Source organism: Aspergillus pseudotamarii (assembly GCF_009193445.1).
Source record: "Aspergillus pseudotamarii strain CBS 117625 unplaced genomic scaffold BDV38scaffold_45, whole genome shotgun sequence".
In the NCBI taxonomy this organism is placed as follows: Eukaryota; Fungi; Ascomycota; class Eurotiomycetes; order Eurotiales; family Aspergillaceae; genus Aspergillus; species Aspergillus pseudotamarii.
This window is the reverse complement of record NW_022475059.1, coordinates 152,830-167,071: the sequence shown is the minus strand read 5'-3', so window position 1 is coordinate 167,071 and position 14,242 is coordinate 152,830. Positions and strand designations below refer to the sequence as shown.

At 49.7% G+C, this 14,242-nt stretch overlaps 6 protein-coding genes across 6 annotated transcripts; 3 read left to right on the top strand and 3 right to left on the bottom strand.

Moving 5' to 3' along the window:
• Window positions 1-5: 5 nt before the first annotated feature.
• Window positions 6-1,650, top strand: erg20 (bifunctional (2E,6E)-farnesyl diphosphate synthase/dimethylallyltranstransferase). Its single transcript, XM_032051453.1, has 2 exons — window positions 6-463; window positions 542-1,650. The coding sequence occupies exons 1-2, from the start codon at window positions 347-349 to the stop codon at window positions 1,463-1,465; spliced, it is 1,041 nt and encodes a 346-aa protein (XP_031911318.1). The 5' UTR covers window positions 6-346; the 3' UTR covers window positions 1,466-1,650.
• Window positions 1,651-2,542: 892 nt separating this feature from the next.
• Window positions 2,543-4,894, top strand: BDV38DRAFT_141843 (arylsulfotransferase family protein). The gene is made up of 2 exons (XM_032051454.1): window positions 2,543-3,047; window positions 3,164-4,894. Exons 1-2 carry the CDS (start codon window positions 2,643-2,645, stop codon window positions 4,601-4,603), a joined length of 1,845 nt encoding a protein of 614 aa, XP_031911317.1. The 5' UTR covers window positions 2,543-2,642; the 3' UTR covers window positions 4,604-4,894.
• Window positions 4,894-6,906, bottom strand: BDV38DRAFT_141790 (NMT1/THI5 family protein). The gene is made up of 5 exons (XM_032051451.1): window positions 6,776-6,906; window positions 6,381-6,441; window positions 6,113-6,284; window positions 5,908-6,057; window positions 4,894-5,856 (listed from the first exon to the last, which is right to left on the bottom strand). Exons 2-5 carry the CDS (start codon window positions 6,413-6,415, stop codon window positions 5,185-5,187), a joined length of 1,029 nt encoding a protein of 342 aa, XP_031911316.1. The 5' UTR covers window positions 6,416-6,441; window positions 6,776-6,906; the 3' UTR covers window positions 4,894-5,184.
• Window positions 6,907-7,566: 660 nt separating this feature from the next.
• Window positions 7,567-10,398, bottom strand: BDV38DRAFT_141788 (glycogen [starch] synthase). The gene is made up of 4 exons (XM_032051450.1): window positions 9,683-10,398; window positions 8,262-9,624; window positions 7,989-8,184; window positions 7,567-7,922 (listed from the first exon to the last, which is right to left on the bottom strand). Exons 1-4 carry the CDS (start codon window positions 10,145-10,147, stop codon window positions 7,802-7,804), a joined length of 2,145 nt encoding a protein of 714 aa, XP_031911315.1. The 5' UTR covers window positions 10,148-10,398; the 3' UTR covers window positions 7,567-7,801.
• A 793-nt stretch (window positions 10,399-11,191) lies between these two features.
• On the bottom strand, window positions 11,192-13,364 carry BDV38DRAFT_252873 (zinc-binding alcohol dehydrogenase family protein). Its single transcript, XM_032055188.1, has one exon. The coding sequence runs from the start codon at window positions 12,901-12,903 to the stop codon at window positions 11,917-11,919; it is 987 nt and encodes a 328-aa protein (XP_031911314.1). The 5' UTR covers window positions 12,904-13,364; the 3' UTR covers window positions 11,192-11,916.
• A 340-nt stretch (window positions 13,365-13,704) lies between these two features.
• BDV38DRAFT_285081 (uncharacterized protein) lies at window positions 13,705-14,031 on the top strand (the record flags this gene model as incomplete). The annotated part of the gene is made up of 2 exons (XM_032060411.1): window positions 13,705-13,797; window positions 13,861-14,031. The coding sequence occupies 2 exons, from the start codon at window positions 13,705-13,707 to the stop codon at window positions 14,029-14,031; spliced, it is 264 nt and encodes an 87-aa protein (XP_031911313.1).
• Window positions 14,032-14,242: the final 211 nt, after the last annotated feature.

The following is a 14,242-nucleotide window of genomic DNA, read 5'->3' as shown; positions in this document are numbered from 1 at the left end:
GAGACGGCTGACGGATCAATCCCCACAGTTCCAATCGCCAACGGATGCGCTAAATAATGGTGAATGTGACCTGGTGGGTACAAGGGAAAAACAGAATCAGAAAGGCATCAACATCAACAAGTATGTTGAATCCGAGTACACAGTATGGGGAAGGCTGATTGGTGAATGGGCGGTGAGGGCAAACAGGACAAACAATAGTTCAGAGGGGCTTTTACCGATTGGGGTCTATTAGATTGCTACATCAATTCCCTCCCGGACTTTTCCCTCTTCCTTGTGTGCCCCTCTCACTTTTGCTCAATCATTAATTAATTAATTAATTTACATATCCGATACACTTCACGTCGGAATGCCTGCCACTGACCGTGCCGCTTTCCAGGAGGTCTTCCCCTCCTTGGCCCAAGATATTCTGGCCTATGCGAGGGAGTCGAACTTGCCAGAAAATGCCCAGCTGTGGTTCGAGAAGGTATAGCCCCCCCCCCCGGTTTATGTGCACAATTCGCTACGGAGGACATGTACTGACTATTCTGGCTACTTACAATAGGCCCTCAATGTCAACGTTCCCGGTGGAAAGCTGAACCGTGGTCTTTCCTGTCCCGACACCGGTCTGGCTCTTCTGGAGCAGCCCCTGACCGAGGAGCAGTTTAAACACCTCAGCATTCTAGGATGGCTCACCGAGCTTCTCCAGGCTTTCTTCCTGGTCAGCGACGACATTATGGACAGTTCGATCACCCGTCGTGGTCAGCCATGCTGGTACCGTCAGGAAGGTGTCGGTCTGATCGCCATTAACGATGCCTTCTTGCTCGAATCTTCGATTTATATCATTCTTAAGAAGCACTTCCGGTCGCACCCCGCCTACGCCGACTTCATCGATCTCTTCCATGAGACTACTTGGCAGACTGAGCTGGGTCAGCTCTGTGACCTGATCACCGCCCCCGAGGACAAGGTCGACCTCAACAACTTCTCCATGGAGAAGTATATGTTCATCGTCACCTACAAGACCGCCTACTACAGCTTCTACCTGCCTGTTGCCCTGGCCCTGCTCTACCTCCAGCGTGCTACCCCTAGCAACCTCCGCCAGGCCCACGACATCCTCATCCCTCTAGGCCAATACTTCCAGGTTCAGGATGACTACCTCGATGCCTATGGCAACCCCGAGGTCATTGGTAAGATTGGTACCGATATCAAGGACAACAAGTGCTCTTGGCTTGTCAACCAGGCCCTCCAGCGCTGCAATGCCGAGCAGCGCAAGGTCCTCGACGAGTCCTATGGCCGTAAGGATGACGCTCTTGAGGCCAACGTCAAGGCCCTCTATAAGGAGCTGGATCTCGAGAAGGTCTACCAGGAGTACGAGGAGAAGATCGTCGGCGAGCTGAAGGAGAAGATCGCCGCCGTGGATGAGTCTGAGGGACTGAAGAAGGAGGTCTTCAATGCCTTCCTCAGCAAGATCTACAAACGCTCCAAATAAACGCTTTCGCGGCTGATGGTTTTGTTCTAGGTGAATTAGAAGAACGATACCCCTTCTATTTCTTGTAATTACACACTTTTTGCCACGCCATAGATTAGCCAGCCCCCTAGTATAAGAAATATAGATTAATGACTGACTCCAAAGAAGCGTAGTACATGATTTTGGGAGCCTCCTTGAGTGTGACGACTGTGGTACAGCATTTATGCGAGCATCTCAGCTGAGCAGCCAAGGATGCAGTGACCCATATTAGTACTTCTCTACCCAGGCAACTTTGACGGCCGTCTTGGCAGCCCTGTAGGTGTGGATAGCATATCAAGTGTCTTCGATGAGAGTGTTGTAAAAGCCCTGGAGAAGAACGTGAACAAAAAACATGAGAGCACGTGCCCTGCTGACTTCAATAAATGCATTTATTCAACCCATTCAAAGCATCACCCAAAAACATAACAAATATAATTCCTTCCTGCTCAATTCCGACCACCATCTATGCCATGACTTTTACTGCATCCACCATGCCAAGGATCTGATCCAACCACTAACAATCATAACTCCAGCTTGGACGTAAGACGAACGATCCCGGCTAAGTGAAAAGAACCACTACTGACGTATAGCCTAGTTCAATCGCATCAATCATCAATCTATCCCAGAGGCTAAATCCTACAAACCCCAGTAGGGAGTTAATTGTTCTCCACCTCAGAATTCTCCTGCCAAGACACCCACTCACTCCACTTCGCAGAATGGCCTCGTGCACAAAGAATCACCCAGCGAAAACAATAAGGGGTTGCACATCGCATTCATGTTGTTCAAACTCTCCCTTTACAAGTGGAGTACCAGATATGAAGAGCATCAGTGATTGGCAGCCTAATTACCAGCGGTTCGTCAACCACAAAAAAAACGGGGCGCTAAGTGTGGATCTCACGGCGCAAAAGCCGACGATGAGATGCCTGACTCCTAGGGCTGCAGCTCCACTGGAAACCTAGACTATTCAGCGCATATATGGATGAAAATCTATCCGCCGATTTCAGCTGACGAATCTTTTTTTTTTCTTTTGGCTCCATACGTTGGCGATGGACACCGTTAGTTTAAATTTAAACGGCGCCCGTCCCCCAGACTTTTGGTAGCTTGTGTTCTTCGCCCATACATATACACCGGGGGTTTCTTCGTCGGTCTCCGCCCCGTGATGATGATCATGTTAAACGGGGTGTTGATTCTTCTAACGCTTGTGATTGCCCGTGTACAAGCGGATTATGGTCCTTATATCCAGTCTGCCGCTTATGACGAAGGGAAATTTGGAGAATGGCCTACCGAGACGTATCGATCGTCGCCGATCGTCGGCCCGGCATTGAATTATCTGCAATATAGCGATGAGTGCAAGGATGGGCTTTACACGTTCATCGCGCCGCGAGGAAATAAAGTAGCTAACCCAGGGCCGATGATCCTTGATCAGGATGGACATCTTGTCTGGACGAAGCTTTATGGGCAATCGTATAATCTAAATGTTTATACATTCAAAGGACAAGATTATCTAACTTTTTGGATGGGCAATGATGGCGTTGGGGGACATGGAGAGGGAGCATATTATATGGTAGGGCATATATCCCCCTTCTACTATCATATACTACCTTACCTACCTATGCCAAGCGCAATGAAATTTCCATCTCTGCATGCATCTCAAGTCATAATATTCTAAGCCACCAAAAGTTAGACTCCTCCTACAGAGAAGCATACAAAATCAACGCGGCCAATCATCTCCCAGGAGATCTTCACGAATTCCACATTACACAGGACGACACCGCACTGATCACCATTTACGACGTCATCCCCGCAGATCTAGCAGCAGTCGGCGGTCTCGAAGAAGGCTGGCTCTGGGACGGTACGTTCCAAGAGCTTGACATTGAGACGGGGAAAGCTCTCTTCCAATGGCGAGCATCCGAGCACTTCAACTTCACCGACATGTACCGAGACCGCGAGGGCAACGGCGACTCTGAAGCCCACCCATGGGACTTCTTTCACATCAACAGCGTAGACAAAGACGCCAAGGGCAACTACCTGATCTCATCCCGCTACGCCAGCTGCCTCACCTACATCGACGGCCGCACAGGCGACATCATCTGGCGCCTCGGCGGCAAAAACAACGACTTCACAGACCTTTCGGACGGCGCAGCCACAAACTTCGCCTGGCAACATCATGCCCGCTTCCGCGACAACGGCACGGCCATCACCATCTTTGACAATGCCTCCCGCGGCGCAGGCGCCCCCGAACTACCCAGCCGCGGCCTCTACCTAGACATCGATCAGGACAATATGACCGTCAAAGTCCGCCATGAATACTGGAACCCAGACCCCATCAGCAGCCAATCGCAGGGCTCAGTCCAGCTCCTCACTTCTAATAACGAAAACCCAAAGGTTCTCGTAGGCTATGGCCACATCCCAACATGGACTGAGTATGCCTCTGACGGCACCATCCTCTGCAACACGCACTTCGGCGCCGCCTCCGGCGACGGCAACATCATGTCCTACCGCGTCCTTAAATACCCCTGGGTCGGCCACCCAACGACATCCCCCGACATCTCTGTTTACAACTACACGGCCGCCGCGAGCTGGAACGGCGCCACCGAAGTCGTAACCTGGGCTCTCGAGGGCGCGGACTCACCCAACCCAGAGATATACACATTCTTAGCCGCGGTGCCCAAATCCGGCTTCGAAACCACCATCCCCATTCCCGCGGACACAGAATCAACGTATATCCGTGCCCATGGCCTAAATTCTACAGGTCATATCCTAGGAACCACGAAACTAGTCCGCTGGGATCCAGAGTCTAATGAGGCAGTTGTTGGACGGCATGATGAGGATGACGGGGATTCGCCTGTTCGCTCACTGGTTTTCTTTTTTGGAGGGTTTGCATCGGCGTTCGTCCTTGCTATTGCGGGGTGGTTTATATACAGGCGAATCAAGTCAAGAGCGGGCGCGCAGAGTCCTGAGGACAGAGAACGGGGCAGCTGGCAGCTGCTGGATCGGTTTAACGGCGATGAAGACTTGAGTGACGGAGAGATGGATGATGTTGAGTTTGCCCTGTTGGGACGTGAGAGGTCTGGAGGCTTGCCTGGAGAAGACGATGACGATGGGTGGAAGGGGAAGTGATGTTTAGGCTGGTGGAAATAAACAACCCTTTGCCTTTGCTGGTCCTTATCCTCAGAGTTCTACCTAACCCACTGTATATAAATTAGGAGAAACCCCCTCTGCATCGACCTTTCCGACTCAAAGATATACGCGGTCACACCGACGATCTAACCTTGATAGGATCTGTGAATCTTCGTGCCAAGTGCATTAAGAAACCAGTCTATCTAGTATCTATGTGTTAGTGTATCCGAACACTGCATAGGTGGGCCTGCCGGAATCTTCCATGGCGATGACGCCTCTTGAAAATAAATCAGGATATATTAGACTTTGGCTTTGATGTGTATCTTATCACGTAGAGCGTCATTCACTACGCACTAGCAGGTTGGGGCATGGCTAGTTTGTCTGTTACTTGGCTATATCTGATGGATACGCGGGTCTACGTAGGCAGCTTACGTACGCCCTACGCTTACGCTACAGACATTTAAGGTAAAACTCAAGAGACAACACTTCCAGACTTGATAAGCCATTTATTCTGCATAGGATCGTACGACTAATAACGCATAAGCCTACCAATCAGACCTCAAAGACGTTGTCACAGCTGCTTATGCGCTAGAGGCCACCTGCAGACGCTTGAAGCCACCATCGCAAGCAACCTGCTTCTGCAGTTCCGCCATACGCTTCTGGTCGCCCAGAGGGTCAGTCGAATCCGCATCCAACGTCCAGGAGAGGTACTGGTTGGTGTAGTTAGGCTGGAAGTCGGCGTCAAGGATACCCAGACGCTTTCCGTAGTTGGTGACCTTAGCCCAGTCACGACTGACGTTCTTCAGATCACGGCTGAAGTAGGCGAAAGACCGCTCGAAGATCTTACGGTTGACAGGGGTTCCCATAATGGGCTTCATGTCAACGTATTCTTCAAAGGCCGCTGCAGGCTCTGCGAGGACGTAATCGGTTGCACGCTTGACAGCACGCATGAACTTCTGAACCTTCTCGGGGTTGGCGGCCAGGAAGGCATCGTTGGCAATGTAGAGGATGGAGCAGAAGCAGCAGCAGCCGAGCTCGGCGAGCTGGTCGATGCGGAGCATCTGAACGTCGTCACGCGGACGGTTCTGGGATGCCAGCCACTCGGCCAGTTCAACCATCTGCACATTCTCTAGACCAATACCGGCATCAATATCACCACGGATGATGGCCTTGGTGACGTTCATGCCACAACGGACGGCAGTGTAGTCGTCCGCAGTCATGCCGTAGTACTTGGTGAGCTCGTCGATTTGAATCTGGCATACATTAATCACAGCTCGTCCACTGATACAGCCAGTGGTACATACCTTTCCGAACTCTCCAACGTAGCCGATTTTCTTGCCCTTCAGAGAGCGGAAGTCCTCGGTGATTCCGCTATCCTTGAGGTACACAACACCGGTGAAAGGCTCATCAAGAAGAGAGCCAATCGAGGTGACAGGAAAGTTACGAGCCTTGGCCTGGTTCGAGGGTTAGACATCCGTTCAAACGACTCTTAGGAGCGAAGATACATACGGCCAGAGTATGGATCATGGCCTTGAAGCCCATGTCGACCTTGCCGCTACCAATGATCTCAGTGACATCGGAGGGGTCATTGGGCTCCAGCAGAGCAACCTTCAGGCCTTCTTCCTTGAAGTAACCCTTGCTCTGAGCGAGGTACAAGGGGGCGTGGTACGGCGTCGCGTGCCTTTATTAACACACAACCACTTAGTAACAGTTCACGAACGTAGCAGAAAAAAACAGCAAGAACACAGATAGAAACAACACCAGCGGCATGTCATACCAGTTGGTGAGGAAGGTAATCTTGTCAGTAGACATCTTGGCACAAATTTAGGTCAAGAGCTCTGAAACTTGTTAGTAATGGGGGACCGAAGTCCCTCTTCTGTACCAAGAGAATAAAGGGGAACAATCAATGCCACGCATGTCCTTTCGCTAGTATTATCTAGATCAAGTTATGACAGTATAATCTCAGAACGACCGGACTCTGCCTTGTACACCCGGTACACATTTCACTCAGCTTTCGCCCTTCGTCTCGCTTCTCCTTCGAGGGATACGCCCTTTCAAGAGAGGCAGACGCGCAGGGATAGCATGAAGTAGAAGGATAGCCAGGTAACCAGGGCAGGTCCAAGACGAACACCTGTCATGCGCGAGCTATGACTGTTATACTATGTACGATACCTTGACCCGTGTAGGTTAAAATTAACCCATAGCGAAACGACTCAGAAGGTCATTCTGGCTGCGCGGCCTCATGGTGAGCCGTACCGAGCGAGTTGCGGCGATAGCAAGTGAGGAATCGGTGGAATTGAGATGGGTGATTGTGGTGAAAAAGGGAAAGGAAGAGTGGTCGAGGAGGGGTCAAGGAATAAATACAATAAATAATAGGCTTTGAGTCACATGGCATCCCACCCCACCTACTGAATCTCTACTAGTAACTGTACTTAAGCCCTACTCGTCTTATTTCCCTGCTTCAGTACTCACCGGGACCCGCCAGAAGACGATAACTGTCACTCGGTCCCATTGGATAGTACTCGGCGATCCCTGGTCGTGGTCCTCTTAACAGGGATTGTATACCCTCTCTTCTTCCTATACCCCCCACTACGATGACTTCCGAGCAAATCCCGCACCGTCTGCGGACAGTTTGAGAACAACGATTGAGACAGTTGGTAGTATTTCGGAATGAATTGTCATGGTCAAGTACCGTGCGCTTCCCTTCTATGTGTTGTTGCTTAAGCATATTTATCAGTGTCGACGTTCTGGAGCACGGTGGTCCGGTCAATCCTCGTGTTGTAGTGGGACTACGATCGACCCCTCACTAGCGTCTCAACAACCCTTAGATATGATGTCAGGCAATTGCGTAAGACGAATGTATGGCGTCTCGCACATCATGCAATGAATGTATCCACGCTCCTAAAAGACAATCCCGATGCTGGCAAACTCACACAAGGCAAAAACGACATCAATGCAACAGTACAAACGACGGATGATGCAGACGTGAAGCTTTATCCAGGGAGCCTTAACAGTCCTTGGCCCGGACAGGGTCCCACTGTGTTTCTCTCCAAAGAATATCAACAAACATGCAATTGGAGTAAGTAAAAATGACAAATGTTGAAAGCTATGGCACAGGAACACACAACAAAAGGGACTCGAACCAGCGCACAGCAACACGCTGGACAGTAAATCACCACTAAGGTATGCAGCTGTCAATCAATTCTCACCATTGACGGATATCCGGTCGAGCGGCGACGCGGGTCGATCGGATGCCTTTTTCGTTCGTAGAGTCAGTGGGAAGTATTGGTCGTCTGGTTCATCATCATCGGTTGTACCACTGGATGGCCAATTAGCAACGCGTTTGCCCAATTCTGTCTATCATGTAGTCAAAAGAATAACTCACGGCAGCCGCCACGCGATATAGTCCTCCGTACTCAGCCCTTCTTTGACTTCTTGCAGGGACGCAAAATCACCAGGGGTCATCATCCCCGATCGATCCTTTGGTGACCCAGGGACGGACAACGGCCGCGATATCTTCTGTTCTGTTCCTCCAATAATATCATAGAAGTCGTCGCCACTGCCGAATGAAGACGGGTAGGCTGTAGATCGTGATCCATGCGTTAGCAAACAATATGAGACCTACATGGTGGACATGGAGGTTATGGAGAAAACGTACCTCGCCGGAGAGCCAACTGCCGCGCTTTGACATACTCTAATCCCATACGTTTCCAGTCCAACAGATCGCTCAACCGCTCAGTACGGTTACGTTGGTTGATCCGTTGGCGACGACTCTTCAAAGCAAAGTTGAACATGAAATCCGTAAGCTGATTGACGGAATCGTCAACACCCTTCATTCGGCGATCTACTATATAAATACCGTAGTCGGATGAGTTCTCGATTAACTCCTCCATATAGCAACCGAAACCAGACAGATTGGTGGTGATACTGGGGACACCCATCACGGTGCATTCCGCGGGTGTGTAACCCCAGGGCTCGTAGTACGACGGGAAGACTCCAAGATGCGTACCGCGGACAAAGTCATCGTAATCGAGCGGCAGCACGGGGTTTGAGGAGTTGAGAAACTCTGGGTGAAAGACTACCTTAACGCGATCGGTTGGATCGTTGAACAGCTGAACACGGCGTATCTGGTTCAAAATTGGGTCTTCGTGGTCATTGGCCATGTTGTGAGTGACGATCGGAGGTAAGGAGTGCCTCTTCATGGCAAACAACCTGCGTCGCAACAGCACGCGATCTTGACTGGCCATTAGGTCCTTCTCGTCTGGCATGTTGTCGCCTTCCCTCCACGCAAGGCAACGCTCATACATTCTCTTACCAATGCCCTTTTCGATCATCTCGATTGTGTCACGTAGGGACTTAACGACAGCCTGTCCCTTGAGGGCTTCAACCGTGAGAGACGTGGTCTGGGCTGGCATGATGATGAATGCAACTACAGTGGTTTTGGAGCCGCTGGCCTTCAGACGATGGTTCAGCCGAGCCAAGCTTTCGATGAACATATCAACGCCCTTGTTCCGGAATTCATAGCGTCCCGCCGTGAAAAGGTAGAGTGTATTGTCCAGATCGAAATCGTTATGACCATAGAAATGACCCCGAACGAAGTCATTAATCTTCTCCTTGGACTGCGAGTGGAGATTCTGGAACTCATGCACTGCGGAGAACTTCTTGACATTGAGCCCATTCGGCAGAACTCCATCTGGCTTTCTTTTGAGGAGATGCTCGCTTTCGAATGCAGTGATATGGGAGACGGTAGTGAAAACGTCCGCCGTGTGCGCTGCGGCTCGCTCAATGCAGTACCGGTGATAGATGCCACGCTTGCCAGCCTCTGCATCCACATCGAAGTGCTGTAGGTGGTTGTAAAAGTCCACTGATCCCGCACAGAGGTAGCGACCGAGTAAGGTCGCATGGGTGGTAAAAATTGTGGTGAGATCCATATGTCGCCTCTTGGTCAGCGGGAGGGCTACCCCAGCAAGCCACTCGTGGAAATGGGCGACCACCGCAACCCGTCTTTCATGGGCAATGAACTAGTTACCGTCATTAGCGGACTCCGCATCTAACGATGGTACAGTCTATCAAACGTACTTCACCCAAGAACCATGCTACCAGGTATCCAAAGACAATCGCTTCATTGGTTTCGGTATCTGCCGCCGGCGATGGGATCCCCGCTGTGTTCCACAGGTCCCCTTTCCACTCGTCCAGGAACTTATATCCCGTTCCTGTGTCGATCAAAAGCACCCGGGGAGCGCCTTCAATCAGCCAGCGACCGTAGATCACGTCGATACCACGGTCTTTCATCGACTTGATCGTCTCGACCATGCGGGGATTGGATGGAGTCAATTCTTCCACCTCCACCGCTGCCGAAGCACGGTTCAAGGGTCCGATCAGAGTGTATCGCTCGCCATATTCGGCAGTCGTCACGGGAGCTTTAGACTTGAGGACGGAGTAAATTCCACCCACTCTATTAGCCACCTCTGTCGCAACTTCGAAAAGTATATGGTTGCGAACATCCCGCTTGGGGGGTTCGGCGCCAGTCTCCTCACTGGCCATTGTGATTCCCGGCGAGCGTTATCCGGGCGAGGGAAAGATATAGGCAATTGAGAGAGAGAGCGCGCGACAATAAGTGTGAGGAAAGATGAAGAACGGTTGAGATTAAACGAAGGAAACAAGATGAAGAAGAATGGAAGAGTTAGAGAGCCGATGCCGCCCAAGCTAAAGCTCGCCCAGCAAGCCTCCTCGCACAGGGTCTTTATCGTCCCTCCGGTGACAGAGGAGGTACGTGCGGGGGATAGAAAGCTGAATGGGGGTGGCGGGGGGAAGCCTAAGCTCGAATTGAGCGGGAGGTTGGCAGGGCCCAGTCTAGTGAGGTACCTAAGCTGTTAGTATAAATAAGGTACAGAACAAGGTAGTACCAGACACCAAAAAGCTAGGAACGGATCCAGTGGAACCTGTTCCCTTGGAACGGGGGTTTTGAGAAGATAAGAAGGGGAAGGGTAAAAAAAAAAAAAAAAAAAGAATCTTTTCTGCTAGGTCCTTTTCAGTAGAACAGATTCATGAACACCAGGAGGAAATGGAAGGAAAGAAAGAGAGCAGTAGGGACCATGGACCTCCTCAATTTACCTCTAAACAGAAGTTACTGCGGTGGCACGGACTCGTGCTCATTATTTGCTATGGACTAACGGGGCCAGAAACTGGTTAGCGAATCGTAACCCCTGTCAACCCCAGTCAACCCCAAGACCATTACAAGATCATCCGACCAGATGATGATGCTCATCATTCAATCTCTTGCAGGACTGGTTTTGTTTGTACCGTAGGAGGAAAATGTTTTATTTTTCCTTCCTTCTATTTTTATGGTACATGTCGTACTGACTTGAGTCTATCAGTGTCCACCTCCGTTTGCAATCAGAATGATAGTAATGATATACATAACAAAAGAAAGACCAGCTCGCAACCATGGGTTCAGGCTAGCATATCTACCAGACGATCAGATTTACTATTACATATTAGTCCATCAAGGAAAGGAACCTGTTCCTTATCTTTAATTATTTCTCTCTCCCAAGAATCCCCCACTTCTTCATTCCGAATCCGGGGAACCCCAGGTGAAGCATTACGTCATGGCTCACCGGCTGCCGCAGGTGAGGTGGCCCCGCTCTCATTGGTCGAGGGTCATGTGCCATGGCCAATATACCATCCAACTTGAATCCATGGATCTTTTCTCTTTCTTTGCAACATATGCGGTCTACCATGGTAAGAATTGCTTTATCTGCAGCAATTAAGCCAAGATGTGGCAACGGGCAATTCTCTGGAGACCGTCACGGTGGGATTAATTAATTCCTCTCACACCCCCGAGTCTCGGGTTCGACATCTAGGTACACCGGTGCCGGTACACCCAACTTACTATATTTTGGTTAGTACTTGGTCCCCACTGAACCACCGTGCACGTCGGAGACCGCTCCAGACCTCACCCCCTCAACAATCTCTCAAAAATATCGCAAAATGTGTATAATTGCTTAGCATCTGTGATGCTACCTTCATATCATAATTTTACAACCCGCCCGATTTCAAAAAATGTCGGTATGCCGGGATACACGACGTGATGTGCCACAGTGGTTATTGATCTGCGACGAATAGAGTCGCGGGCTGAACGCCATTGGACGCCTCGACATGGTCAGCCCTGTTCAGGTTGGATGGTGCTTCTTCAACCGCCTCTGGCTCTGGTCGGTTTCGGGCCAATTGCTTCGTCCATTCCCAGATCACGTCTAACGGCTATGAGATATATGGACAAGCTACACTATCTAAATCCGGAGGTAGCAATAGGGCTATGGAATCACTACAATCTTCCCTTCAATCTCACTTTCTTCCATACACCGATGAGCCTCTGCAATGTCCTCCATTTTAAATACGCGTCCCACCCGGACCTGGAGCTTCCCCTCCTCAACCATTTTGACTAGCTCCTTCAGAGGCGTTCTCATAAACTCCTCATTTCCTCCAGAATATGCCGTCAGTTTCGATTCACTGGGGATCAATTCCATTGGGTTGATCTTCTCCAAGTGCCACTCGTTTCCCAAAATTCCTGTCATAGAAACAATGCCTCCCTTCTTCACGCAACGCAGAGAATCAGCCAAAGTCGCCGTTCCCACAAGCTCCAGCACCTTGTCGAAATATTGGCCCGATGTTTCGGCGATCTGTTGAGAAATGGCCCCATTATCAATCCACACTTCGTCCACCCCATAATCCCGTAATAATGCCTCTCTTTCCTTTTTCCTGGTCGTTGACGCCACAAATGCCCCGTGTTTCTTAGCAATGGCCGCTGCGGCCAGGCCCACCGAGGAGGTTCCACCGCGAATCAGCAATCTATCTTTGGGTCTCAAGGTGAGTGACCTGATCAATGAACCCCAGGCCGTCTGCAGCATCTCCGGCAGCGCCCCCAGCACGTCCCAAGGCAGCTTCGTCTTCAGTATTTGTACCTGCTTTGCCGGTACACATGTGTACTCCGCATATCCCCCATCGAAGGCTCGGCCCATCCCGCCCATGGCTGTGGCCACGGTGGCCCCGAGCGGAAATTTATCTTCTAGTCCTGGTGCGGCGTCGACTATACCCACGGCTTCGATACCAAAAATGCGGGGAAACTGAACCGCAGAACCAGAGTGACCCTGTCGAGTGTACATCTCGGAGCGATTGAGTCCGAATGCCTTGACTTTGATCCGGACTTGCCCAGAAGTGGGTTGGGGGAGGGGATATTGTATGACTTTAAGGACATCGGGAGGTCCAGCCGTATGCGCGACTACTGCTCGCATAGTAGACATGATGCTTAACCTCTGTAAGTATACTTTAAGAAGTAACAACGAGATAAGCAGGTAAACCAATAATTCAATGAATTCAACAAATACAAAAGTCAACCCAAATCATACACTCGCGGACAGCACCGACAAGAATACACAACAATAGAAAGATCTATCACAACACCACGATAAGCCCCAACAAAAACCAACAAATCATCTATGAAAACCCCTCAGCCCCTTAGAACAAACATACCAAACTCCCCTCACATGAAACGCCATCGACACCAACAGTAATTTGCGCCGTTTGCACTGTTTGCCCTATTGGATAGGTACGAAGAACCAACACCGCCAAGAACTAGTACTTCAGTATGTACCTGAACATCAACAACCAAACCCCCAAATATCACCAATACATAACAAACACGTAAAATTCCATATCTCCATAAAATGTCCCTAGAGCAAATAATCAACCCTCCAAACCCTTCCAAACCGGCCGAAACCATGCAAGGCAGATGAAGTCATACCAGTCTCCACAATGACTTCACAATGCTGTCACCAAACACTGGTCTTGGCGAATGTCGATGTTATCATAGAAAGGGCTAGACATGCATGAAGGACATATAAAGGCGTTAACAATTCTGCTGTGAAGTAAACACTCAAGTCAACAACTACAAGATAATCAATTGAATACTATATCGCCATAGACATAATCTTCTTCTTCAACATATTTCTCTAAAGGTATGTTTATACACCATCTATATCTCGAAAACCAGCAAACCTAATAACCAAACAGCACTCTTACCTTCACAAATAAAATAAATCAAAATGCCCCGCGGCGCAGAATACGACGACGGTGTCCCTCACAGCGACAACGCCATCGAAGCAGGCCAGACCAAGGTCCACGGTGCCGGTAACTCTGTATGTTTTTATCATTTATCTCCAATATATACGAGTACCCCAGCTAACATTGCCGATTTATAGAACAACCAAATGGGTCGCGTGTATAGAACTGCCGAACTCCCTGAGGCAGCTAAGGAGCTTTCCGGTAACGCCACGAGCTTTGGCGGCAGTGCTGGCCACTCCAGCGGAAAGGGTGGCCATGAGCCAAAGTCTTTGGGAGAGAATAAAGGTCTCGGTGCTCATAAGGATTGAATGAGGTTATGAATTTTTCTTTTACCTTTCTTTTTTTTACCTCTGGGAGTTTGATTCGGGGTTTTAAATAAACCGTTTTGTATGATATGGTCTGGGCTTCTGCTACGGTACAGGGCCTACTATGTTATCTATCATTATCTATTTAATGATACATGAAGGTGATTTATCTACTTTGATTCTTAATTCTTTTATCTCATTTCTCTTGTTATTG